The sequence below is a fragment of the Hyperoodon ampullatus genome (genome assembly GCF_949752795.1).
Source record: "Hyperoodon ampullatus genome assembly, chromosome: 15".
NCBI classification, from domain to species: Eukaryota; Metazoa; Chordata; class Mammalia; order Artiodactyla; family Ziphiidae; genus Hyperoodon; species Hyperoodon ampullatus.
In genome coordinates, this window is record NC_136928.1 from 47,467,385 (window position 1) to 47,494,331 (window position 26,947).

The window sequence follows — 26,947 nt, forward strand, 5'->3', positions numbered from 1 at the left end:
CCTGAATTGAATCTGTACCTTGGAGCAGCCATAGAGGAAAATAGGAAGAGAGTGGTCTCCCGAGGATCCTCAATGTCTAGTTTTTATAAGTCACAGTTTTGTCTGGCTGAAATCTGTGCTTCAAATGTAAGGGATTAGCTGCTGCAGTTTAGTTCTTTGTGCATCTTGGACTAGCACTGCTCTGATATTGTCTTTCTTTTCAGGAATTTCATTTCCACAAGTTAGGTCTGTGACTGATCTTATTTCAACTGTGCAGAACTGCTTCTTTCCCAGAAAAAGCTTGAACTTCTTTTGCCACTGGTGTTTGCTCTGCATGAAATTGGTTGACTAGGAATTTTTTTTTTTCCCTGTGTCCCTTGCATTCCTCTCCCCCAAGGAGCATGATTGTATTCCACAGAACATTAGGATCCAATATGAGTTGAATCTTCCTCTTGAACCAAACACTAATGTTTCCTCTATCTCACTAAAGGGATGCCATGTACACTTGTTCAAGACGTAGACTTGTGAAGGTGTCCTCATTTACACTGTTACCTCCATGGGGTTGCATATTTGATATGATAATTTTCTAGGAAAGAGCAAGCAAATGGCTTGTTCTGACAAAATCGGTATGCTATAACAATTTTCCAGCAGTTGGAAGTAAGGGGTTTTGAAGAAGATTGCTTTTTTCTGATTTGCCTAAGGACGTCATAAGGACTAAAAGTAACCATGCCCACTATGTTCTAGGAGACAGAGGGTCTACTAGGTCAAAGAGTACAGAATGTCTAACTAGAATTGTTCTTTAGGGAAAGGCTTTTATGTGTTTTGTCCTGAGGGTCAACAGAGTTAATGGTACAGAGCATACTTTCTGATAGTAGTGGATTCCATCACTGCTTCTCTTTTTCCACTATTTAAAGGTGAACAAAAATGCAGAAAACTCAGCTTCATCTATAGATGCAGGGATTTGAGCCTAAGTGTAGCCAATATTGTCACACTTGACCCTATTGTTGCTCATCTATGTGGTATAACTCGTAAACCAGCACATCCCAACTTAGTAAAGTGCTCTGCATGCAGGAAACAGTTAATGAGATTTTGATGAGCAGAGGAAGCAAATCAACTAGGCACAAGAAGTTAACCAAGCAATTATATGCAGAGAACCAAGCAGCAATCAAGCAAAAGACATGCTGGGACAATATTGTATAGCTAAACCTTTTCCATAAAAACAATTTCTTAAAATTATTGGAAGAAAGGGAACACTGCAAATGTTTACATGATAAATATAATCAATTCTGGTGGGTTCCATGGAAAGGTCTTGTTGAGAGCTAAGTATTACTACATCTGGAGACTATTTTAAAGATGATGAAGAGATACAGGTTAGCTGTGTCTTGCAAAACTTGTTTTAAGAAAAAAACAGTGGTTTTCATTAGAATATCCTTTTTAACTTATATGTTTGATGCATTAGCAGGATACTGAAAAATGTCATCCATGTATACTTCAGTGTGCTAAGTGTTACAGGGCTGTAAAGATGATATAATATTCTCCTATGGAAGAAGATGACTAAGTTCAAACATGTAAAATTTATTATATTCTCCACTTACCTATTCCTTCTTTGATGCTTCCTGTCTCCGTCGTGAATAAATGGCACAGTATCTATACCCTTTGCAGGTCAGAAACCTAGGAGAGAACTTTGATTCCTTCCCCCTCCCCTCTCCACATCCAGTCAATCATCAAAAGTCCTTACAGCATTACCTCCTTTATGCTTCTCACATCTGTCTACTTCTTTTCAAGGTCCTTATATTTTATTTTTTTTTTTTTTTCTTTTTTTTTTTCTTTTTTTTTTTTTTTTTTTGTGGTACGCGGGCCTCTCACTGTTGTGGCCTCTCCCGTTGCGGAGCACAGGCTCCGGATGCACAGGCTCAGCAGCCATGGCTCACGGGCCCAGCCGCTCCGCGGCATATGGGATCCTCCCAGACCGGGGCACGAACCCGTATCCCCTGCATCGGCAGGCGGACTCTCAACCACTGCGCCACCAGGGAGGCCCCAGGTCCTTATATTTTATTCTTCTTTTTGTGAGGCAACTTTCTGCTGGGCCTCCTTACCTCACCTCCTTCCCATCCATCCCATTTTCCACATAGAAGCCTCAAAAATCTTGCTGAGATTCAAACCTGATCATGTCATCTCCCCAGTGAAAATCTTCCAGGTGAATTCCCTTTTGCTCTACTGTAAGCCCCATCCTCTTTGGCATGAGTGTGTTTGGCATGGTGAAGATTATCTTGGGAGAGAGTGAGCAGAAGATAGTAAAAAGATGATAACTGATTCCCCTAGGGTGAGTGACCAGGCTGTTGTGGAAGGGACATTGCTGTTCTGTGCATCTCCCTACACACTTATTCCAGCAGGCTCTCACCTCTTCGTGGGCACAGCTTATTTGATCAGCTTATTGGTGGCTACCGTAGGAAGTTAGAGTGGAAATTGTCATTTCTGATTCTGAATCCATTTCAAACATCTTACTCATGGGTGAGACAGTGTGGGTTTTATGATTTCATGTCATTAGTGGGATTGAAAGGGAAATTGGCTATGCTATTTTGGGAATCTACACCTCAAAATGTGTTATATATAGTACGTGGAGGATAAATGCTATTTGCCAGATAGATAAGAACATGGTAAATGAATATGGAAATGTGTTGGTTACAAATATTAAAATGGCAGAAGAATAGTAAAGGATTGAGCCTTTCTTGATATAAGAATTTTCACATTGCTTGAAAAACCAGTAACATCTTGTGGGGGAAAAAAGTTTTTCTTTTCTATCCTTTAAAATGCCCCTTTATATTTATTTTAGATGTTTATTTTCATAAAAACAAATGAAATCCCAGCTTGAGAAATTTTCTTTTATTTAGAGTCTGCTTATTTTAGTTTTGAAAGAGTACAGATTTGAGTAGCACCAAGAGATTTATTTTAGGCCATTCTTTTTTTTTTTTTTTTTTTTTTTGCTGTACGCGGGCCTCTCACTGCTGTGGCCTCTCCCGTTGCGGAGCACAGGCTCCGGACGCGCAGGCTCAGTGGCCATGGCTCACGGGCCCAGCAGCTCCACGGCATGTGGGATCCTCCCAGACCAGGGCACGAACCCGCGTCCCCTGCATTGGCAGGTGGACTCTCAACCACTGCGCCACCAGGGAAGCCCTAAGCCATTCTTGATATGGAAAGGGTTATTCTTTGGTCTTTCACTTGTTCTGCTTTGTTATTTTAATTAATCTGTCCCCAGTGTGTTATTGGTTATCTAAAAGTTCACCTTCTCTGATCAATGAACATGACATTTTATTTTCTTTATATATATATATATATACAGACACACCTATATATACACACGTGTGTGTATGTTTGTATATATATATACACATACATATATGTATAATATACAGTCTTTATTTTATTTCAGTTTTAAGTATTTATTTCAGTTTTAAGTATATGCTCATTAAAGTTGAGAAGAAAGAAGAGTGTGTAAATGTATATGATTACATGAAATATACAAATGTGTACTCCAAAATAGCATATGATAAATGTATATCAACAGAAAACTAAGACTTTTTCTTTTATTTCAAAGTTAACATTTGAAGAGAAAATAAATCAGCTACTAGATTTTTTTAATAATCTTCTTTCTCAGTATTCTCAATTTATAGCCTTTTGATGGTATTTTCTAAATTATAGTTCTTTTCAAGACACTGAGAAAAGCTGCTGACATTAGATTTTGACACATTATGCTTCTCTGTGTTTCCAACTTCCTATTAATAAGTCCTTTGTTATACATGTAATGCAAACATATTTGATTCTAAAACATCAAATGAAAATAAAGCTATCATCAAAATAGTTTTGGCTATTATGTGTTTGGTTTACCACATCAAATGTAGCTATATATCTGTGAAGTACCTAGTGGTATTCTAGGCTCTGAGGTAAATACAAGGAATCATGAAAACTAGTTCTTATCCTCAAGATAGAATATTAGAAACAAACAATGTAAAACTAATACAAAACGAAAGAAGTAGAATTTGCTCTGTATTTATAATTACATATATATATTTTTTGCTGTGACTCTTAAGAAATGGAGATAGAATGATCACTGTTTTGCTATAGAAATCTCTTATAATTCACTCTAGGTAAATGTTCCTCAGAATGTTGCTGTAAAATATTATTTAGCATTTGAATTAATGTATAAAAATACCTCTAAAGAACATTTCTCCAAATTTCTTTATTACTAAGCTTCCCTGATAATACTTTGTTTACTGTCTGTGGAGAAGAAGAGATTTTTCTCTGAGAATGAGGAAGTGAAATTCAGATGAAGAAACAATTTTCTATTTTTATTTTGACTGGGTTACTATTGCTTTTTCTGAGGTTGGCTAGCTTAGATGGCAGAATAATATGATAAATACGAATAATGGGTCATGGATATCAAAGAAGAATTGCACCAGAGAAGTTAAACTGGCAAGGAAGAATTTATTCAAGACTTTTGTAGTAAGGGAGAGAGATTCAAGAGAGAGATTGAAGTCAACTCCAGTGAAACAAAAGGCTGGAAAGTTTTTAAGCTCTAGAGTGAGCTAGTGGGAAACTACTGGAGGACATTGGGGGTGGGAGAGGGAGGTTATTCATGGTGATTAGGTCCTGGTGTTTGCTAATTGGTGCTTATCCAAGTTTGGATGCTACCCTCCCACGGAGACTGGGACAGAGGGGCACTGTCTTTCCTGATGATTACATTTCAAAGAGATGGCTCCCAGGCTCTTGAGAAAGACATTCCTGAATTATAAAACTGTCAAGAAGCTGGAAGAAGTTTAACATCTAAAAGGGGCAGAGAAAAAATTTACAATTAAAATTTCCTAAAGTAAATGCTCTATAGTCAAGCAGAGGGGTCAGTGTGGGTCAGTTAATTTCACAGACAACATTCTTTATCATGTTTTGCAAATATGTGCCATTTTAATTATGTAAGGGAGAAAAGAATTTGGGAATTGGGTAGATCCAGGAAAACATATGACCCCCCCACCCCCAAAGAATCTGCCAGGATGAGTAACATTGGCTGACTATTAAAAGGGCAGTGGGTATTACTAGCCTTCTGTGGAAGGTTTTGATAAGAAAAGATTCACATTGCTTTGTGTGACCATGGACAAATCACTTTACATCTGTGAATACCATTTTCTTTTAAATTTGTAAAATAGAGATAACTGTAGTTTCCCTATCAGATTTACTTGACTCATGGGTATAAAAAAATACTTGGAAATGTTTTGTCATTTTGTCTTAAAGGCTATATAAACACCCTTTGCTCTAAAAATGAGACCTCCATAATACATAGGTATGAAAAAAATGTAAGGTGTGGTTTTTTTTTTTTCCTTTCTTTCTTTTTTCCCCCCTCCTCACATAGTAGTTACAGTTCACTGGTACAGTTCTCAACCCGCAGCTTCCATCTCTAGGTCTAAGGCAGCTGGTTCAGCTTTTGGTCATCACTCAGCAAAAAGAGAGAGAGACATAAGCAGTAAAGTGCAGGTGCATTTCAGGGCTGGAACTGGAAGAATCACACATCATTTTTGCCCATGTATCATTGGCCAGAATTTAGTCATATGGCCCTATCAAACTGCAAAGGAGAAAGGGAAATGCCCAGTTTATACATAGCTTAGCTATATGCCCAACTTCAAGTTCTCTTAGTACTAAAGAAGTCGAAATGAATAGTGGTGAACATCAGCAGTCTTCGCCACAGAGATAAATGGAGAGAATGATCAAGACAACAGAAACTTCTTAAAGGAGAAAATTAAGTAGTCCCAAATAACTCAAGACAATGTAATGGGTTATTAGAATAACAAAATTTAGTCAAATTGACAGCTAGTTCCTTCTCAGAAAACAAAATCTTCCCTTTTTCTTCGGGCCTTTTTTTTTAAATGCCTCCTAGGATCTGCTATGCATAATTGCATTGATAGCATCTAAACAATAGTTACAATATTATCTTGCATTAAAAACCCATGTAGTCAACCAACTATTATTTTAATGCTAAATATGTTTAATGGGTAACCTTGTTTGGTACATGGGCTGTGAACCTAGTAGCATCATTTGTCTCAGTATATCATTGAATTTTCAGAAAGCTCTCTCTATTATGTTTAATTCTTGCAAATTGCTTGCCAATTTAATATGAGCTGCATCTAAACAGTAAGTAATTGCTTATGATAATGAGTGCAAACTAATTTGCTAGAATATGTTAATATTCACAAAGCACTTTTATACTGCTTGTTCCAAAAATACTGCTCTCTTGGTTAAATGCAGCTTTTAGATGGCATTATTATTACACATCTGACTAAAATCATCACTTCAGTAGCATCTACCCAAAAGTCATGTGACAGTCACTTCAATATACCAAAGAAGGAACAGAAAGTCATGTCATCCTTTGATTAATGATTTAGAATATTCGAGGAAAAAATAATCACATTGTTAATAATTAATTCTAATTAGTGATTAATAGTAGTAAGCAGACTATACTGAATTAGAAATGGCCTCTTTTCCCCACAAGAGTCATTAAATTTAATTTAAAGGACTTTAAAGACAGATGGCATGGCAGTCTTCATTTGAATACAATAACCAATTGAAAATAAATTAAAATTTTAAGGATGAAGCTAGATATGGGTGTTTTTGAGTTTGAAGCCTACTTTATCCCTTAATAGTGCCCTACCCTCTTTGTCTTATAGGTCTTTCTCAACCTTTTTCAGAGATGCTGTTTGAAGACTCTAGAGCTCAAAGACTTATATTTCAAACCTGAGGGTCTTTTGAGCTTGGGGACCTGAGCATTCAAGGATCTGAGGTGCAGATTGGAACCACCTTGTAATTTTAGGAAGACTAATATAAAAGAAGAAAAATTTGGCACTTCCCTGCCCTGGGGCTGATTTGGCACTTTAATCCACCCTCCAATGTTTTAATCATTTCAACTTCAAAAATTACTCTCACACATGGTTGTATCATGAGTGGTGAAATAGAAAGATCTCTGTAGAGAACCTTTTTTTTTTTTTTTTGCTTCTCCATCACTTTCAAAATTCATTTACTTTGTTGAATTCCATTGGCTAAATATCTTCATGAGTTAAAAAAAACTTCCATCTTTGGATTTTAAATCGTTCAAATACCAAAAATTGCTTATCAAAGTAAGTTGTCTAATTTCCCAATTTTTTGCTTCTTGTCACTTTTATTTTGAAAATAGGTGGATTGATACCTCTCAGAACTGGCTTATATTTATTCTTCTTGTCATCTCCATAAGCTGTTTCAAAGATTCTGAGATGAAGAATGAATAAACCAAATTTTATATGTGTTATTTTAATTTAGGTTGATGTAACTTAGTTTTTCTACTAAGCATAGACTAATACTTAAGAAATGAGAAGTAGTTTCATTTTTGATAAAGATGGAATGAAAAGATTCATGATAAATAGCAGATAACACCAAGATACTTCTTACTAAATATAATTTATCTCTTATGACAGTAACATCACATTTTTATACATTTGTGAAGTTATGTGACTCTTTGTTAAAGGAAATTTGCATTCATAGAATTATGAATATTCTGAACTACTAGAACTGATCTAATCTCTTTTTTTTTAAAATTTATTTTTGCTGTGTTGGGTCTTCATTTCTGTGTGAGGGCTTTCTCTAGTTGTGGCAAGCGGGGGACACTCTTCATCGCGGTGTGCGGGCCTCTCACTATCGCGGCCTCTCTCGTTGCGGAGCGCAGGCTCCAGACATGCAGGCTCAGTAGTTGTGGCTCACGGGCCTAGTTGCTCCGCGGCATGCGGGATCCTCCCAGACCAGGGCTCGAACCCATGTCCCCTGCATTAGCAGGCAGATTCTCAACCACTGCGCCACCAGGGAAGCCCCTGATCTAATCTCTTTTAACACTGACCTTGAACAGTCCTAATTTCCACTATATTATTTGTACTCTGTATTTATCTAGAGATTTAGTTCAGGAGACAAAGAGGAAATAATAGTGCCTAAAAATGCATCTTTTTTAAAAAAAGGTAATGTCATTAATATAAGTGGATCTACTCCTCTTTCTGGAACCTGTTTTGTCCTTCTGTGACTTTTCTCATGAAAACCCAGCCCACAGAAATACATTTGCTCTTATTTTTCCAGAACCATATTAAATTTTGTCTTCTCTGAAAATAATTTGGGGGTATTTCAGGAGAGCAAATGAATTCTCCAGTTTGGCTGACATAGAGGGTTCGTTTGTATGGACGATGTTCAAAGTTAGTTTGGTTTTAGTTTGTAAAATAAATTTAAATTAGGGAGGGGCAGGAAGGTATCGAATCAGTAAGGATGACTATTTTATTACATTTAAGATTGAAGGCGATGCAATCTGAACAATGACTTTAAGAATGGAAATACAAAAGAAAAATTCAAGAAATCACACCTGATTGAATGGGTAGTTGTAGCTGGATTCTAGAGCTATAACATATATACCTTTCTGTCATTTCCAGCGTCTAGCATGGTGCTTTCTACATAGCAAATGCTTAATTAATTTTTGAGTGTATGGATGTTTTTATTCTTGAATTATACTGTTGTATTGCTTTTGCATTCTCTTTCTCCAGAGCATCCTTCTGCTATTGTCTCAGCATTGTGTTTTGTTTGTTTTTGTCCAAAATTCCAACTCCTTATTTTGAGCTAGAGTCTTTCTCTACCACCTCACTAAGCCATCTGGGTAAGCAACTCCTAAAATAATCTCACATAGGTTTTTTTTCATGTTACATTAAAAGAGATACGAATTTTTCCTCCATAATGCCCACTATTCCCTGTCTTTTGACTTATCTTTTTCATCACAACTACAGTGTATACTAATTACTACACATGCAAATATCACATTGCATCTAGCTGTCATGTCTCCTTAGTCCCCTCCAATTTGGGACTATTCCTCAGTCTTTTTCCGTTTTTTCTAACCATGACTTTTTAAAAGAACGCTGCCAGTTATTTTGTAGAATGTCCCTCACTTGGAGTTTCTTGGATGTTTTCTTATGATTGAGGCTATGCATTTTTGGCAAAATAATATAGAAATGATGCTGTGCCCTTCTCAGTATGTCATATTTGGAGGACCCGAATTCCATGTCTCCTTACTGGTGGCATTAATCTTGATCACTTTGTTATGGTGCTATCTCCTGGGTTTCTCTGATGATTAATAAATTCTTAAAGCCTAAGGACTAGCAGGTTATATCCATGTCTTCCCTGTAAAATATGGAGAACTTTGGGCTATGTTATTTGAGAAAATTGTGGGATTTGATACTGACTCAAAAAGAGTCATCATTACCTGGTTGAAGAGTCTCATGACTGTTCATCACACTTGTGCCTCACACAGACATATAATGAAATGGAGAATGGTAATTTAGGCAATCTATCCTCTTATCTGAGTTTCTGTATTGGACTAGTAAAATTATTCGGCCTACGTAGAAATGGATATAGGCATGGAATTTGTTGTACTCATCTGAGAATCAGGAGCCTTAAGTTATTTATCATTGTATCACTAGTCCTGACTTAGTTCAATCATAAACCAATGCCCTTATTAATGATTAATAAATGAATAAAAGCACCTAAGTCTGATGAGGATAATAAGAATTAAAGCAAGACCCCTTTCTTCAGGATACATACTTCTAAAGATGGAAATTTCGATAAAAGACATCTCTGACAGTTTATATAATATTTTGCAAGTTAAAAACAAGTTCTGTAGATGATAAAGGGAGGGAATTCACCTTGGCTGGAATGATAGTGGGAAGCAGGACTGAAAAGAAAACCAGGTACAGCAGAGAAGCATAAATTGGCAAAAGTAAAAGTCACTTTGGGAGAAGAATGTGTATTCCACCACGTGTGCAGGCCTAGGTGATAGAGTTAGAGCTTAGTTTGAAATGACTTCTGAATCAGAAACTTGTATTCTCTCCAGTTTTAGTCCAAAATTTACTAGTAAATAGTTCTAATTGGGGCCTAGTCAGTTGGAGAATGACTTAAATAAAGCAGATAGACAGGGAGATGGTAAATGAGAGGAACTAAGATTAGAAAACAAAGGCAAAACTTCTAGTTTTAGCCTAAAATTAATTTGAATTGTATTGTTTATCTGGTGGCCTCAGAATAGTTCAAAATAACCACATGCAGTTTTGTTTTTTTTTTAAACAAATTTATTTAATTAATTAATTTATTTATTTTTGGCTGCGTTGGGTCTTCATTGCTAAGCACGGGCTTTCTCTGGTTGCAGTGAGTGGGGGCAACTCTTCATTGCGGTGCGTGGGCTTCTCATCGTGGAGGCTTCTCTTGTTGTGGAGCACGGGCTCTAGGCGCGCCAGCTTCAGTAGCTGTGGCACGCAGGCTCAGTAGTTGTGGCTCGTGGGCTCTAGAGCACAGGCTCAGTCGTTGTGGCGCACGGGCTTAGCTGCTCCACAGCATGTGGGATCTTCCCGGGCCAGGGATCGAACGCGTGTCCCCTGCATTGGCAGGCGGATTCTTAACCACTGCGCCACCAGGGAAGCCCCCATGTGCAGTTTTGTGTTCAGGATTGAATTCCACTACTAAAGGCAGGAAATGGTGTCACTGCCAAAAAGTTATAAGGCCTTTGTGATGTGGAATAAAAGTGATTATGGTATTAATAATAAAAATTTGGCTTCTGCATCTCTGTTCAGCAATTTGGAAGCCTACGAACGAACTGAAGGCTGAGATGGCTTCTGAGGCAGGGTGCTTGCAGAAAAGCTTTGCAAAAGCCCCACCCCTCTGAAAGATTCAGGCTAGACTCTGAAAATGTCAGAATGTGAACGAATCATTTCTGCTAAGTGCCATTTCAGAATCTTTGAGTCTCCTGAAACCAGACCAAGGAAACATCATTAGAAAAACCACTAGAGATGATTGAAATGAGACGTTGATTTGTGAATTTTAGCTTATTTTTCTAAACAAGAAGCAGTCATTTGATCTTAGCTCTTCATTGTACAGTGGAAAAGCACTAGGAATAGAGTTGGGTGCAGCCCCCAACCATCTGTGTGACATTGAGGAACCACTTGATTCTTCTGGGCCTCCATTTTGTCATTTTTAAAAGGAAAGTTTCCCTTAGTCTTCTCTAAGAGCATTTCAGCATTAAGTCTATGTTTATGTCAGTTGTTTTTAACTTAAGAACTTTTTTACACCATAATTCTAGTAAATTCTCGACTCTGAAAACCTGATGAAAGCCATTTTAACAATTAATTTATGAAAAAAGTAAATTAAAGGCCATCACTAGGCAATTGCAACCCTTACTTACTAGATAATAATTTAAAGAATTTATTAGGAACTTACACAGCTTATATGTTCTTTAAAATAAGATTTTTCATAAAGTACCAGAAGGTATGATTTCTTATCTCTCCATCCCTGCTGACTATAGCCCTAATGCAAATTGATTACTGAATTACTTGCCAGAGACTTTTTAATAAAATTCACTTACTGCTTGAGGGAGTCTAGTTTCAGAAGGGAAGACATAAGCATTTGATGTTCTTGGGGTTATTTGTTGTGGGATTGCTTTGCTTGGTTTTATTTTTAACTCTAGATCATTTTGCTATCTTTATGAATTATTTTCTAATCTGATTGGCAGAAGGTCTACCATTTACTTGTTTTTCTTCTCAGCCAGATAACTTAGATTCCAAGAGCTTTTTTAAAGGTTCCAAGACTTTGAATTTGATCTTGGAACAAGCTTGTCTCACTGGGCAGCTCAGACTATTGAACTGAATTCTTCCTGGAGGGAGTATTTTCTAAATAACATGTTTAGAGAGGGAAATAATGAGTAGTATTGCAAAGAAACCACTAAGTGAAGTATTACTTCTTGCATAGATTTACTAAGATATTATTCACTGAAAATTATCTCAAAATATTTAAACACTTATATGACTTTGATCTGAAAAGATAACATAGATATAATTGTTCTTGCTTATCATTTTTTCTGTTCTTTTTATGTTACCATTAATCAGTGCCTTTAAAATCGTCATCTTTTCAAAGATTTTTTTAAAAAATCCAAAATAGGACTTCCCTGGTGGCGCAGTGGTTGGGAGTCTGCCTGCCAATGCAGGGCACGCGGGTTCGTGCCCCGGTCCGGGAGGATCCCATGTGCCGCGGAGCGGCTGGGCCCGTGCGCCATGGCCGCTGGGCCTGCGCGTCCGGAGCCTGTGCTCCGCAACGGGAGAGGCCACAACAGTGAGAGGCCCGCGTACCGCAAAAAAATAAAAAAATAAAATAAAAAATAAAAAATCCAAAATAGATGGTGACACGGCTGAATACCATTTATCTGATATCTCTCATAAACCCATCTTGCCCTGATATTTATCTTTAATCCTACCTGTTTGGGAAAAAGGGTTGTGTGTTTCCAGTTTTATATTCCTAGTTCCTTTCACATATTAGACAACCAAGAGATAGGTCAACTTAGGAATGTTTCTTATTTCAATTAATTTCCTTATAAGACAGAAAAAGAGAATGACTTATCCAAATGACTACAATTGACATCAGTGATTAATTACATAAAATCTCAACTTTGTACAACACCAGTGGACATCATTCTTTTCTCATTTATGTGAATACTGCCTTTTTGACAGTCTGTGCAGCTATTTGTGACATCCCTGAACAAATGTCTAGAGTATGGAAACAGTAGGTCAGCCATGAATCTACTTGAGAATTACTTTAGTTATTAAAGAAGAGCGCACTTGTTTTCCAAAGATTGAATACTTTTATCTATGTAGCATATTCTTTCCATAAATGTCAAAATATGGAAATGTCAAATACCGAAATGAAAAATATACATGATACATTTATACATATATTATTCCTGCCAAGATCTCTGGAATATATAATTTTTATTACAGAAAATATAGAGTATAGAAAAATTCATAATATTTATTTTAAAAGGCTTTTATTAGAGAAAAGTTTTGGGCCAATAGGCAAAGGGAAAATTTCCCTACTTTGTCATTGAAGTGCACAGTTACTAATGAAATTATCTTTAAGAGAAATGATTGCTAATTTTATAGTAATCATAATAGTTTTTTTGCTATTCCATTTTCTTGAGTTTTATCTTGATTAGCATTTCTTAGTGAATAAGCACACACCATTTTTCCTTTTAAAATTCTATCTTGACTGGACCAGAGGTAAATCTCATATGGGCTGGCTTAGTGGAGATGACTCCTCTGCTTTCATGATTCCCAGGTCTACTGTGGAGTCTGAGTGGTTCAGGCTTGTTTGATCCCATTCAAAGTTTGAGAGATATTAGTTTTTAATGCCTAGTGAGTCCTCATGGACCCTGAGAGTCTTACTTCTGATTCGCACAGGGTTCAAGAATCTATGAAAAAACTTGAACCAAGTTCATGATGAGTTTTTAATGGAGCCGTGTGTGTGCAGTGACTCTGTACAGTGACACTCTCAGGAAATTCCAATGCATGGTAACAGGGTGCTCACAATTTTGTCAGTTTGCGTTCAATTTAGTAAATATTCAACAAACTGTTTTTTTGATTGTTTTTTGTTTTTGTTTTTTTTGCGGTACTTGGGCCTCTCACTGTTGTGACCTCTCTCGTTGCGGAGCACAGGCTCCAGACACACAAGCTCAGCGGCCATAGCTCACGGGCTCCGTGGCATGTGGGATCCTCCCGGACTGGGGCACGAACTCACCACGTCCCCTGCATCGGCAGGCGGACTCTCAACCACTGCACCACCAGGGAAGCCCTCAACAAACTGTTTTTTAAAAAATTCAATAAATTTCCTTAATTCCTGAGTCTAGGGTTCTGATGGACCGTGTAACATGCCATATGTGAAAAACCTCCCAATGCTCCTTCTATCTTGAATGTCATCATGAGCTACTTACTTTCTTAAGGCTTTCATTCTTTGGGAATTACCTAAACTCTTCTTGACTTTCTTTTCTTTGGTCTGATCCAGTCTATGGGGCCAGTATCTAGTCCATTTCAGTGACAGGCCATGTTTCTTGCCCTGTTTCTTTTATTTCTCAAAGATGTATGGGTAAAAACTCTCTTTCTCAAAGATGTATGGGTAAAAACCTTGTCTTATTTTCTAGTCTCTTTAGCTAGGTGTAATGCTTTTGTCTTTTCTACCAAGTTTGCATCTTCCATCAGGAGTCGCAAGTTGTGATATACGGTCTTTATTTTCCTTTCCTTCCTAGCATTTTTTCACCCTTAGATCTGTAGCATTGAGGGCTGTCTCTTATTCTCAATATAAGTAATTGGTGTTATTACTTTTTAGATTTCGAGTTGATTACATATTATAGGTAGGAACTCCTATTACTCTGATTCCATTGATCTCTCCTAATATAATGCCAACCTTCCTGAATTTTTATTGCTCTTATATGAAATTTTAGGAATTAAGAATCTATAGCACTCACGAAATAATTCTTTGTGATCTTGCAAAGAATTTATAGCAACGTAGACAGACAATGAACTCTTAGTGCTTTGGAATACAAGTAAGATTGTTCAGATTTATTATTTTATTTGTTTTACTAGTTTTAGACCTAAAACTTTTTTATTTCATACAAGGTGGCCTTCTTGTTTTTGCTTTTTGTGAACTTTACTAAGAAGAATGCCTCCATATAGGTAGAAATTATTCAGGAAATTGAAATTTAGCAACAGCCTCTTGACAAGGTTGTAGGAGAAATAAAAATTCCCCTTGTTTATAAATATTTTACTTTAAATTTCCATCTGACTGCCTGGCACAGTTTCAGTGGAAAAAAGTGTTATATCCCTGTTACATTTAATAGAATCATAATGGCCTAAATATTTCATGTTGGCTACATGATGACACTGGAAGAATTATAGGCTTTCAGAAAAGGACCTTTTATTCATATATGTATGTTATGAGTTAGAAGCTAATCTATTCGGAAGTGAATTATATTATTTTTTCACATACCAAGGATTCAGAGCAACCAATAATCAAGCAGACCTGTACATGCTGATTGTTTTTTGTTTTCAAAAAGGTTCAGCCCATTTGAGGGAATAGATTAGCTTTTGCAGAAACAAGTGTGGCTTAAGTAGACACCTTTAGGGAAAAGATGGTAGGCAAGAAAAAGAAGGAGGGGAGCGAGCCCTTTATGTAAATAGATATTAAGTAAAAACCTAAAAATACATTTATTATAACATCACAGGCAGTTCGAACATTAGAAGTAAGAGCCCATGTATAATACTTACAAACATTTACTGCAGTGTAAAGAATGTTGACACTGCTAAATTTGCATCTGATGAAGCCAGCTTTGTTAATGAGTTTGGAGGGAGTAATATAGACTTGATGCACAGCTTAAATGTAAATATTGCTGAAAACCACTTTAAGTTTGAGTCATCCATACATTTAGTGATATGTTGGATGTCAAGATTAATTTGCAATAAATCCATTAGTAGTCATGGCACTGATGTGTTAGTGCTTGCCATATAGAAACATGCATAAATAATAAAGCTGCCACATTCTTCCACATTCCTTTCCATGCTGATAAAATGCTTGGAACTATGATTAAGATGTACTGTTGCTGCACATTGAATTCACTTATATAATAAAGTAAAACATGTTTCCATAAAAATAAAATTTAAAAAATGAAGCTAGATGACAGATCATCTTGTGTAGACTTACCCCTTTATTTAACAAAGTGAATTTTTTGTATCATGTTATAAATCTTACCATACTAGATGTTTTATGGCAACAAACTAATATTCTTTTTCTAATGAAAGCTCCCACGTGATGCAATCTAATATCCTTCCCGGGCTTCCCTGGTGGCGCAGTTCTTAAGAATCTGCCTGCCAGCGCAGGGGACAAGGGTTCAAGCCCTGGTCTGGGAAGTTCCCACATGCCACGGAGCAACGAAGCCCGTGCACCACAACTACTGAGCCTGCGTGCCACAACTACTGAGCCTGTGCTCTAGAACCCGCGAGCCACAACTACGGATGCCTGCGTGCCTAGAGCCCGTGCTCCGCAACAAGAGAAGCCACTGCAGTGAGAAGCCCACGCACCGCAACGAGGAGTAGCTCCCGCTCGCCCCAACTAGAGAAAGCACGCATGCAGCAAGGAAGACCCAACACAGCCAAAAATAAATTTATAAATATATATATATATATATATATATATATATATATATATATCCTTCCCAATGTCAACTATTAGTGAATGTAAATAATAATAGAATGGGTTTATGTGACAAAAGTGCTAATCCAAGGAATGAAATACTGAAAAGATTAATAAAAATCGGGATGTAGGAAAGCCATTTCTTAAAAGGCATTTGGTTTGAACACAACTTTGAAATGAATCAAACTTTTCTAAAGGCTGCTCTTATATTAAAATAAAACAACAATGTTGCAATGTTAGTTATTTTCTGTTGTTAACACACACATACACACATCATCCATTCTCTTTAAAATGTATTAGGTTGGCCAAAAAGTTCGTTTTTCCATAGTATAGCTCCAAATTTATCTATGTGTACTTAGATACAACATACATGCAAAAAGTATATAAATTATAACTGTACAGCTAGATAAATTTTCACAACATGAACACAGCCATATAACTCCCACCCAGATTAAAAAAAAAAGAGTATGTTACCAGTATCCAGAAGCCCCCCACTATGTTCCCTCCCAAGCATTATTCCTTCCTCTTGGAAAATAGCGTCAGGGTGGGAGGGAGGAATGGGGAGTGACTGTCTAACAACAATAGTCAATGTCATGTAACTAGAAAATGATACAGTTGGAATTTGAACCCTGGTCTGTCTGAGTCCAGAGCTTACATTCTTAATTACTTAGCTATTCTGCTGCAGTAAGTACATAATTTTCTTTGTTCAGAATGTTGCATGTTAAATGAAGTAGATTTTGACACTTTAGTCATCTGATCTACTACATTTTATTGTGGGAGTATTCTCATATTGTTAAGGTCACCAAAATAGAATATATTGTAATTTTCTATCTCGATGGAAGGAGGGCTTTAAGAACGTAGATTTTTAGAGTTTGATGCAAAATGTTTTTTGTGTTTTTTTAAAGCCAAGATGCTTACAGAGGTAGGTTAAGAGAGCTGTGTTGGGAGCTGGACATCTAATTCTCTCGCTTATTACGGAATTGTGCTGATGTGTACAATACAATGCTCTATTGTGCATACAACGAAGAAAGAAGAGAGATTGATTTTCAGATATATCTGAAGAAAAAGGACACTAGGAATAATTGCATTGTTTGGCACATGGTGTTACACTTGTTTTTGCTTGGTTTTGACAAAACCTGAAGAATAAAGTCATTGTAAGGCAGACAGAGTAGGTACTGGCATGCTAGTTGCCAAGTCTTAACACTTATTGGAAAGGTTGAAATAGAGATGAAATCAAATCTTGAGTAACAGTATTTGTATTGTGACATTTATCTTACTGAAAATATAAACCTCTAAATTATTATCCTCAGCAACAGGAAACTTGCATAGCTCCACAAGTTAGGGAAGTGTACCCTAAACTAAATGTTAATCAACATATATTAAATGTTCTGTCATTTCACATTTACATGTTATTTTTAAATTTTTTAAAAAGCATTGTGAGGTGAAAGGACAGTATATGATCATGAGGTGCAAATGTCACTTTATGGTTATGAGACATTCGAATATGATAACAGTTGGCCTTGATAAATTCAGACTGACATACCCAATTAACTTTTTCTTGACTGTCTTGTTATGATAACAGAAGCATTATGTAATAAAAAAAAATACAGGGCTTCCCTGGTGGTGCAGTGGTTGAGAGTCCGCCTGCCGGTGCAGGGGACGCGGGTTCGTGCCCCGGTCTGGGAGGATCCCACGTGCCGCGGTGCGGCTGGGCCCATGAGCCATGGCCGCTGAGCCTGCGTGTCCGGAGCCTGTGCTCCGCAACGGGAAAGGCCACAACAGTGAGAGGCCCACATACCACAAAAAAAAAAAAAAATACAGTAGTTGAATCTGGATACTAGATTTCCTACCAGCTCTTCCAAGTTTGCAACTTTAGTTAACAAGTTAATCCTTTTGACTAGATTTCCTGAAATGTGACGTGGGAGTAATGCTTGCCCTATTTTCCATACAGAAGTAGAGAGGAAATGAAAAAATCATTGTGAAAGTGATTTTTAATGTTAAAAATTATCATGTAATATATGATATTGTTGCCTTACAACACTACCTTACTCTGGTGATTCTGGAAAACATCTGAGTTCTTAGATTTGTTTTATATTGTTAAGTAGCATCTCTACTTGAATATTTTTCTTAATTCACATGAAATATATAATCATTAGAGGATAAAGTTAATTAAAAGGAGAAAAATAAAATCAATCAAGTACTAATACTCAGAGGTCGCCACCACATCCTCCTTTTAAAGAAATCTTTACTTTTATATGTTCTTGTCCTGTTTTTTAATCAATGTAGGCTTTTCTGAAACATTTAATACTTAATTATTTGCAAAAATTACCAAGAGGAAGATTTACCAAATAGTGCTTGTTTGTTAATATTGTGGTGAACAAGCTTCTGATGTTGTAGAACATAAATGGTTGTAGAAGGCTCTGGCATTTCTGATACAAAAATATGTATATTCTGAATTTTCTTTGCTTGCACACTGATTAGTACCTATCAAATATAACTTACCTATTCTCGCATGAGAGAGAAACTGCTTTCATGCATTAGTATTCAAGAAAATGACTAACCTCTCTACCACTGCATTTTTAACAAGATTCTGATTTATCACTTTTATATCAATATTATCTTGACATGTTTCTTGGGTCAGGTCTACATACCAAGGCCTATATAACCAGTCAGGCACATTAAGCATATTGCAGAGTTCTTTGGAGTTTCTCAAGGGCCTATGGAAATGCCTCAGACAGAATAAAAAGAATGATTGGCCCCAAAATATAAAAAGAGAGAAAAAATGATATCATAAGCTATTTAACTAAATGTACATGAACGTGACATTGCCAACATCATTTAATTGGTAAATTTGGTTCATAGAAATTTAATGTGTAGATATCTTGAAAACATACTGCTGTACACTCAACTTTTACTTATAACCCTTACTCTTGGTAGAAGCTATATTTCCGTACACACAAGATGCTTTGTGGCCTAAATTTTAGTATTTAGTTTTATTGCTTTCCTTACCATGTTGGCACATAGTAGGTACACAATAAATATGTATTGGCATCCTATGTTATTGGAAGGCTACACTCCTATAAATTGTACCTTAAGGTCTATTCCTGAGATAACTAAATAAATATTTCTCTGGTCCCCTTTAGTATGGAGGGAGATTCATTCTCCTTTATATATATCGTTGCATGTCTCTTCCAAATATTCTTACTCAAAGAATTAATCTTATTGCATTAAATGAGGTAGATGCCAGTGGTGCAATGAAATAGGACTTTAACACATTGGATGCTTAGGAAATTTGTTTGAAACAAAACTCTTTTTAGAGCAAGATAGATAATTTACTGACATCACCATCATAAAGTAAAATTTGAACATTTACCAAATGAGGCTATGACATTATTCTTATTGCTGTAAGACTAGCATTTGCTTTGGGAAAAAAATGGGTCTTTTTATGGAGCTGGATAGTTTGACAACTAGTAGATGTTGCTTGTTAAATAAGACTTGACTTCTATAGATGGGATCTATTATCTGTATTTTCTTGACATGCCTGTTGGGTCTTATGGCTGTTCATCCATTAGTTATGATGTGTCATATGTGAATAGGCCCTCTCCCCATAAAAGTTGATTCATAGCATACTTCTTGCAATTTCCTTCCCTGTGCTGTATGACCCTGCCACATCTACATGCAGCTATTGTTTCAAAAACAAGTTGATATATGTTTCTGCTCCTTTTGAAGCATCCAAAGTCAATGTTTCCTACTAAACTTTTTTTTTAAACTGGAAGAAAGAAATAAAGCCCCATTACATTGCATGCTTGTCCAACTCAGTGGAAAAAGCAGTAATCTCCCGTTTGTTCTGAAACACCTGCTGGTAGATTTAATGAGTGTATTAAAAATGGAGCTGCCTTGATATTTCTTTTTAAAAAAACTCTGTTCTCTTTCTTGAGCATGTTTGATTAAAATCTGTTATTTGCTTATTTGCTTCACCATAGGTTTTTGTTTTTGCTCTTATTATTTTATTTTATTTATTTATGACTCCCATGGTATAAATTTAATACTTGACTGATATGTCAACATAACAAACATAGGAAAGTGTGCCCTTGATGTATTTGGACTAATTGGTTTTGGTTTTTGTTTTCCAGCTGGCACAACGTATATCTTTAGCAAAGGTGGTGGACAAATCACGTATAAGTGGCCTCCTAATGACCGGCCAAGTACACGAGCAGACAGACTGGCCATAGGGTTTAGCACTGTTCAGAAAGAAGCTGTATTGGTGCGAGTGGACAGTTCTTCTGGCCTGGGAGACTACCTAGAGCTGCATATAGTAAGTACTTCTAAAGTAAGATTCAGCTTTTAGCTTTTACTGTTAGCTTTTTGTAAATAATGTATAATTCTGCTTTTTGGACGTTTCCCCCAGCAAAAAATATACAGAAAATATAAATATACTCTAGAGGTAATAAGACCTTATAGCTATTACTCTTGTTAAAAATGTTCTTGACAATAGATTTTTTTTCTTTTTAAGTGTGAATTCCTCTCAATTCTCTGCTCACAAAGAATTATTCTTGGTGTGTTTAGGCAGTCTTGCCAAATTAATAAAAAACATTGTGGTCCAGTAGATACTATTCCATCTGGCTGGAAGCAGGAGGTTGTAATACTGGTGACGGCAGATCTGGATCCAGTGTCCTTATTTCTTTTCTCACCTGAGAAAAGAATTGTCTAAAGTCACATGCAATGGACAGGAGAAAAGGAATCTTTAAAGGTATTTGGGGATATGAAAGAAAAAGACAAAAAGATTACTTCTATGCCATCTTATACTCATTTTGATATATACACATCAAGAAAATACAATGGATTCTTGCCATTTATATCCTGGGACCATGCCTTTTTCTCTAAGTTCTAAGCCTCCAACAAGAATTTAGTTAGCTTTTAGTTAATGTCAAATAATAATTCATGAATGAAAGGCTTTCTTTACCTTTTAAAGTTGTCATAACTGACCATAGCTTGGGGACTCTTCCTTATATCTCTGCTTTCAAAGAGTTACTAATTTGTGTGGTTGCAATTCTTTAACTTCTCATTTACTCACAATATTTGCAAAGAATTATACAGTCTTTCATTGTCAAGAGATATTAATATTTTATTGATATATCAAAATAACAACCATAGGAAAGTGTCATATATTCAAAAAACTCTAAAGCGTTCTTATCGTCATAGTTCTTGGTCTAAACTCTATCTTCTGGAAGGTCCAGAAGCATATCAACCTCTTCTTCTGCCTTTCTATTCTTGAGGTATAGTTTATCTCTTCTGCCTTATGTGATCGCATAAGTTTGTTTTGTTTTGCTTTTGTTTATCCTTGCAAGTTCTCCCTTTACTTGCACCCATGCCTCAGAAGACCTTTGATTAGGTCAACATGTTCTTTCCTGTTAGAAACTGGCCTTCAGGCTCTCATTGTAAAATGATTAGGAAAACCACCAAACACCAAAATACATTATCACAAACTTGCAGTGTCTTAATTCTCAAAGTTTTATTCATTTATTTTCTTAATCTTAGTTTTCTGTTAGGTTTCTAGAATTTCCAGTAAACTCAGTAAGGTTTACAACTGACCACAAGAGCTGAATTCATTGCTAATCTTGGAAAACAAAAACAAAAACAAACAAAAAAAAAACCCCAAAACACCTCAGCACAACCATTACTGAACCATCATAAATTTTAAATTCAAAATGCAGTTGTCAAAATGGGAAACATTGGAAAGTAATTTTAGCTGCCTTTGGCAAATATCTAATCATCAGAATTGAAGGCATCTGGATTTTTATGGCATCATAAATAAGTGATCAGCTGAGATAACTTATGCAGTAAGGAATCTTGCTGTTTAGAGTAATCTCAACTTTCCAAATGTATTTGCTCCATTCTGATTTAAGAGCCTTGGTACTTCAATAAATAAATAAATAAATAAATAAATAAGAAAACAAGAGCTTTTCCTCCTGAAAGAAATTACTTATTGATCCATAACCAATTACACATTTACCCTGAGAAAAGTTTCTGTAATGATCACTTGCAAATCATAAGGGGCCATGTTATTGAATTACTCAAACCACTGTTTGTTTTATGGTCAAAGGGTTTTAGTCTACAGGAATGGGTATTTCTTTCCAATTCTGATCAACTGTGCCTTAGAGTTCTTGTATTTGTAAAGGAACTTGTCCCTAAAAACCCAGCCCAGTACCTTGCAAAGCTTCTTTACTGGCCAGAGATTTCTGATAGATGTTCTGTGAGGCCCTCCTTCTTTCTGATTCTCCTCTCTTGGTCTTGGCTGGCCATTCACTCTGGATTCAGTTTTTGTTTCTAACACCCTTCCTCTTGGATTAGCTGACTTCAAACTCTTTCTTAATCCTAGCCTGTCCTTGACTAGGAAATTGAAGATGGATGTTGGTTCCCTGGGCTTACCAAACACCATTTGTAGTCAGCCCTACTAACTCCTATATCAACTACTAGGACCCAGTCTTAGTCCAAATCTGGCCAACTAAAAGTTTCCATTTCCCCCCTTTTTCTCTCATTGCCTACAAGCAGTGATCAGCCATACTGACTCAGCAAGTTGCTTACATGAAGGTAAGCCACTTTTTTCCATGTTTCCACATTGCAAACAAAAGTAAGCCAGTGGTTTTCTTTTTACTTCTAAAGTTTACCTTTAACTCTTTCCCATAATGTTGGGTACATGGAAGAGGAAGAGAAGGAGGAGTTAGATATTAAAAAAGGGAAGAGAGAGAGCTTGAGAAAAAGGGAGAGGGAGAGAGAAAGGGATGGAGGGAGGGAAGAAGGAAGTAAAGGGATGGAAAATGAAGTGGGTGGGGACCAAAGCTGATACCCGTGGCTGATAGAAGCAGAAGTATTCTTAGTAATGATTCTTAGATTTGGGACGTTCAAAGCCTATTTTATCAAATGGTTTACATACCTTTGAGTATATCATGATTTTCCCCAAATCATTTCTTCTGCTTCTTTCAGAATTGGAAATATAAGAGGAAAACAACAATTGTAGAAAGATTATTACTACTGTCTGATTTTAGTTTTTAAATATAACTGACTTAAAAATTAACCTGATGATATCACAGATATGTTTAATCTGTAAAAGTTAGAAATTTTGGTTATCTATTAAACTTCCAAGAAAATTTCTATAAACCTTCAAGCTCAGCCAAGTATAAACTATGCTCTGATCTTATTTAAAAGCTATATTTATATCCTTAATTAATTAACCAATAAGCTGGAAAGTCAGTTGCACACATTAAAAGGTGCTCCAGTCTTGCTGAATTGTGTAATGCCACTTTAGTTCAATAACTTTTAAAATCTGATTGGCATATAATTTCAGTGAGGATGTGAATATTTGACATTATTATCCTATTTTTTCAAATGATCATGTTTGATTTTACTTAAAAATATAATCGTATTTAAATTTTGATTAACTATACTCTTAAAAATATAACTTGGAATAAAATGATTTTTTACTTAAGTGGCCTAGTCTTTACAGATGGATTTTTTGCCATGTTAATATTAATGGCACCACTGTTAACCTCAAAGCCATATGATATTGCTATTGAAATGTACAAGGTTTTAGAAGGGGCTGAAGGGAAGATTAAGACATGAAGTGAGGGGCGATTAATTAACACAGTGCCTAGAATACAAGTGCTCAGAAATGTTTTCTGAAATAATAAAAGAATTCATGAATTATATATTGAAAATATTGTGGCTTGGGTTGAGTATAGACTCTCAGATTTTCAGTAGTCAAAGTGAAGTCGAGGTGCAGTTTAGTTTCTACATAACTGAAGAAAGTCATCCAACTTCTTGTTTGCAATATAGAAAAAGTGTAGCACTCTATACGTACCGGCTGTATTATTGAAAAGTTACATATTTTTATTGATGTTGTTTTCTGAATCTTTAGCTAAGAATTGATTATGGTAGTTGGTTGTTTAAAGAAAGTCTGTGGTGAGAATTGTTGCTTGATGAGTGATTATCTCTCCTTAGTAATTACCTCATTTATTGTAACTCACTTTTATCTTGAATTGTTCTCTAGTCATTTCAGACCTGTCCATTTTTTCAAATAGCGGTAAACTTTCTGATGGCATAGAATGAAATTTATAATAATGATGACTAATAAGAAAAATAATATAGTGTAGAAATGTGGCTTTTCATCATTTATGTCAGTATATGCTAGGAGCCTGTCCAGAAATATTTTCTGATATGGCCCAAGCCTATGTTCAAGGTTCTGTGGATACAAAAATAAATGACCTCACCACTTAGTACTTATCTCAATAAATATTAGTTAGATAAATGAATGAAAAAGCCAGCTGGGACCCTGGTTACCAGGTAGCTTAGATTATTTATAGTAAACATACTTTGTCCCAACGTGACTAGTGTTTCTTGGTTATTTCTCCATCTTGGTATATCTCCATTTCTTCCCTTTGCAGTTTTAACTTTCTTATCTGCATAGTATTTGTAAGAATGTGGACAAATGATAGGTTTTTAAGATAGAGAATTTAAAAAGGGTTTCCCTGGTGGTGCAGTGGTTAAGAATCCGCCTGCCAATGCAGGGGACATGGGTTCAAGCCCTGGTCCGGGAAGATCCCACATGCCGTGGAGCAACTAAGTCCGTGCGCCACAACTACTGAGCCTGTGCTCTAGAGCCCATGAGCCACAACTACTGAAGCCCGCACGCCTAGAGCCCATGCTCCGCAACAAGAGAAGCCACTGCAGTGAGAAGCCCGTGTACCACAACGAAGAGTAGCACCCGCTCGCCTCAACTAGAGAAAGCCTGCGTGCAGCAACAAAGACCCAATGCCGCAAAAAAAAAAGAACATAAAAAAAGAGACTTGTGAACTGTAAAGTGTTCTATTATACACATTTAAATTAGTAACAATGATTATTTAATCAATATTAAATAAAATAATCTCTTAGAGGCAATAAGCAAAAAAATTAAATTCAAGTTTTTCATAATTTATGAGATAAATCTAGAAATTTTACCAGCGTCGTCACTCTAGAGGAAACATCATCTCTCATAAATCAGTCTGGTAACGTTAATTGGAGATTACTTAACTCTTCTGACTTAGAAGAAAGCACTGCAAATGTGTGCTCACTCACTGCCATGAATATTAACACGTGCATTGGTTCTGACCAGAGGAAATGTGTGGAGGATGGAGGAGAGGATGAGTGGAGAGTGTTCTTTGAAATTCTTTCATCTTCGGAGCATGAAACAGCATTGCAAATTCGATTAGTGAATTGTTGTGTATATTTGCCTTAAGTATCTCTTCTTTGTAATTTCCTGGGCCGGAAGCCTTATTTTTGAAACCAAGCTCTTAATTGATTTTGATTTAGAAATACACCTTTTGATCAGCGATTTTAGTGTAGACTAGAAGCATAGTATATTTATAGTAAATATTACATGTCTCAAAATAGCTTATCGGTATTTTTGACATGTCAAATCTTTCTCATCATCTTATCTTATGCTTTATGAAGATTAAGTTTAAAAAATCTTTTAAAAGTCAATACTTGTATATTGGTGCATGTCTATATCAACAAGATAAAAACCCAATTATTCCCTCACAGGTTTTTCTAGAATTTCAGCTGCTTCAGCTGAAACATTCTTTTTAACCAACAGATTTACCTATTTTAAGAATTTCAGGGGCTTCCCTGGTGGCGCAGTGGTTGGGAGTCCACCTGCCGATGCAGGGGACGCGGGTTCGTGCCCCGGTCCGGGAGGGTCCCGCATGCCGCGGAGCGGCTGGGCCCGTGGGCCACGGCCGCTGAGCCTGCGCGTCCGGAGCCTGTGCTCCGCAGCGGGAGAGGCCACGGCAGTGAGAGGCCCGCGTACCGCAAAAAAAAAAAAAAAAAGAATTTCACTTTGCCATGTAATATTTAAATTAAAGCCTGTAAATCATACACAGTAGATTTTTTTTTTTTTTTTTTTTTTTTTGCGGTATGCGGTTCCTCTCACTGTTGTGGCCTCTCCCGTTGCGGAGCACAGGCTCCGGACGTGCAGGCTCAGCAGCCATGGCTCACGGGCCCAGCTGCTCTGTGGCATGTGGGATCGTCCCGGACCGGGGTACAAACCCGTGTCCCCTGCATCGGCAGGTGGACTCTCAACCACTGCACCACCAGGGAAGCCCAACACAGTAGATATTTTATTTGGTTTTGTTTTCCTGGTTCTTACGTGAATTAGAGAACATCTGGCCTATTTGACTAGAATTTTAAAAGAAAAACTAAAATAATGTCTTTTTACCATGTGTTGTAAAATTTTTGCCCAAGCTTCTAAGGTATGAAAGATGAATGTTATCTTTGAAGAAAATGGGAGAAATGATGGTCATATTTCAGTATGCTTAAGTGCTGTCCAGATATCTTGAAACAGCCCTATTTTGGGATTCATGGGGTCAGGTGAATTAAAATAAATTCCTCCCTTCATCCTTTCCCCTTAGAAGTTAATTCAGTATCTCATTTTCTAATGAAAATTAGTATCTCATTTTCTAAGCTGGTTGTCACCTTTGAGCATAAGTAAATCTCTCTGAATTTGGTTTTAGATTTCTAGAATTATTTCCTCCTCTGAAATTCTACTGCTGTGAAATTTAATAAAAAGAACCAAAACAGCTGTTTCTACCTGCACCTCCTTATTTCATGTACTTATGACTTAGATGCTTAAACAGCTGCCACACCTTCTCAGTTATCTTCCTGTCTCTATTCTGAATACTTTCCAATCCATTGTATGTACTTATGTCAAGTTAACTTGCTAAAATGCTTCTTTGATTATTCCTCTATTATTCCTCTTTTAAAACACACTGATAGTACTAAATAGTCTAACCTCAGTAGTGTGTGTTTGCTTTAGGCTATGTTTCATCAATTTTGTTTAGCTAATCCA

At 36.5% G+C, this 26,947-nt stretch overlaps 1 protein-coding gene across 37 annotated transcripts in view; it reads left to right on the forward strand.

Moving 5' to 3' along the window:
* The window catches only part of NRXN1 (neurexin 1), a gene marked incomplete at both ends in the record, with an annotated part of 1,144,386 nt that overhangs the window by 802,464 nt on the left and 314,975 nt on the right, over positions 1 to 26,947 (forward strand). For all 37 annotated transcript variants that reach the window (XM_079720554.1, XM_079720542.1, XM_079720558.1 and 34 more), the window contains one exon: positions 20,202 to 20,383. In XM_079720554.1, coding sequence (XP_079576680.1) covers positions 20,202 to 20,383 — 182 coding nt within the window. The remainder of the gene's footprint in view (positions 1 to 20,201; positions 20,384 to 26,947) is intronic.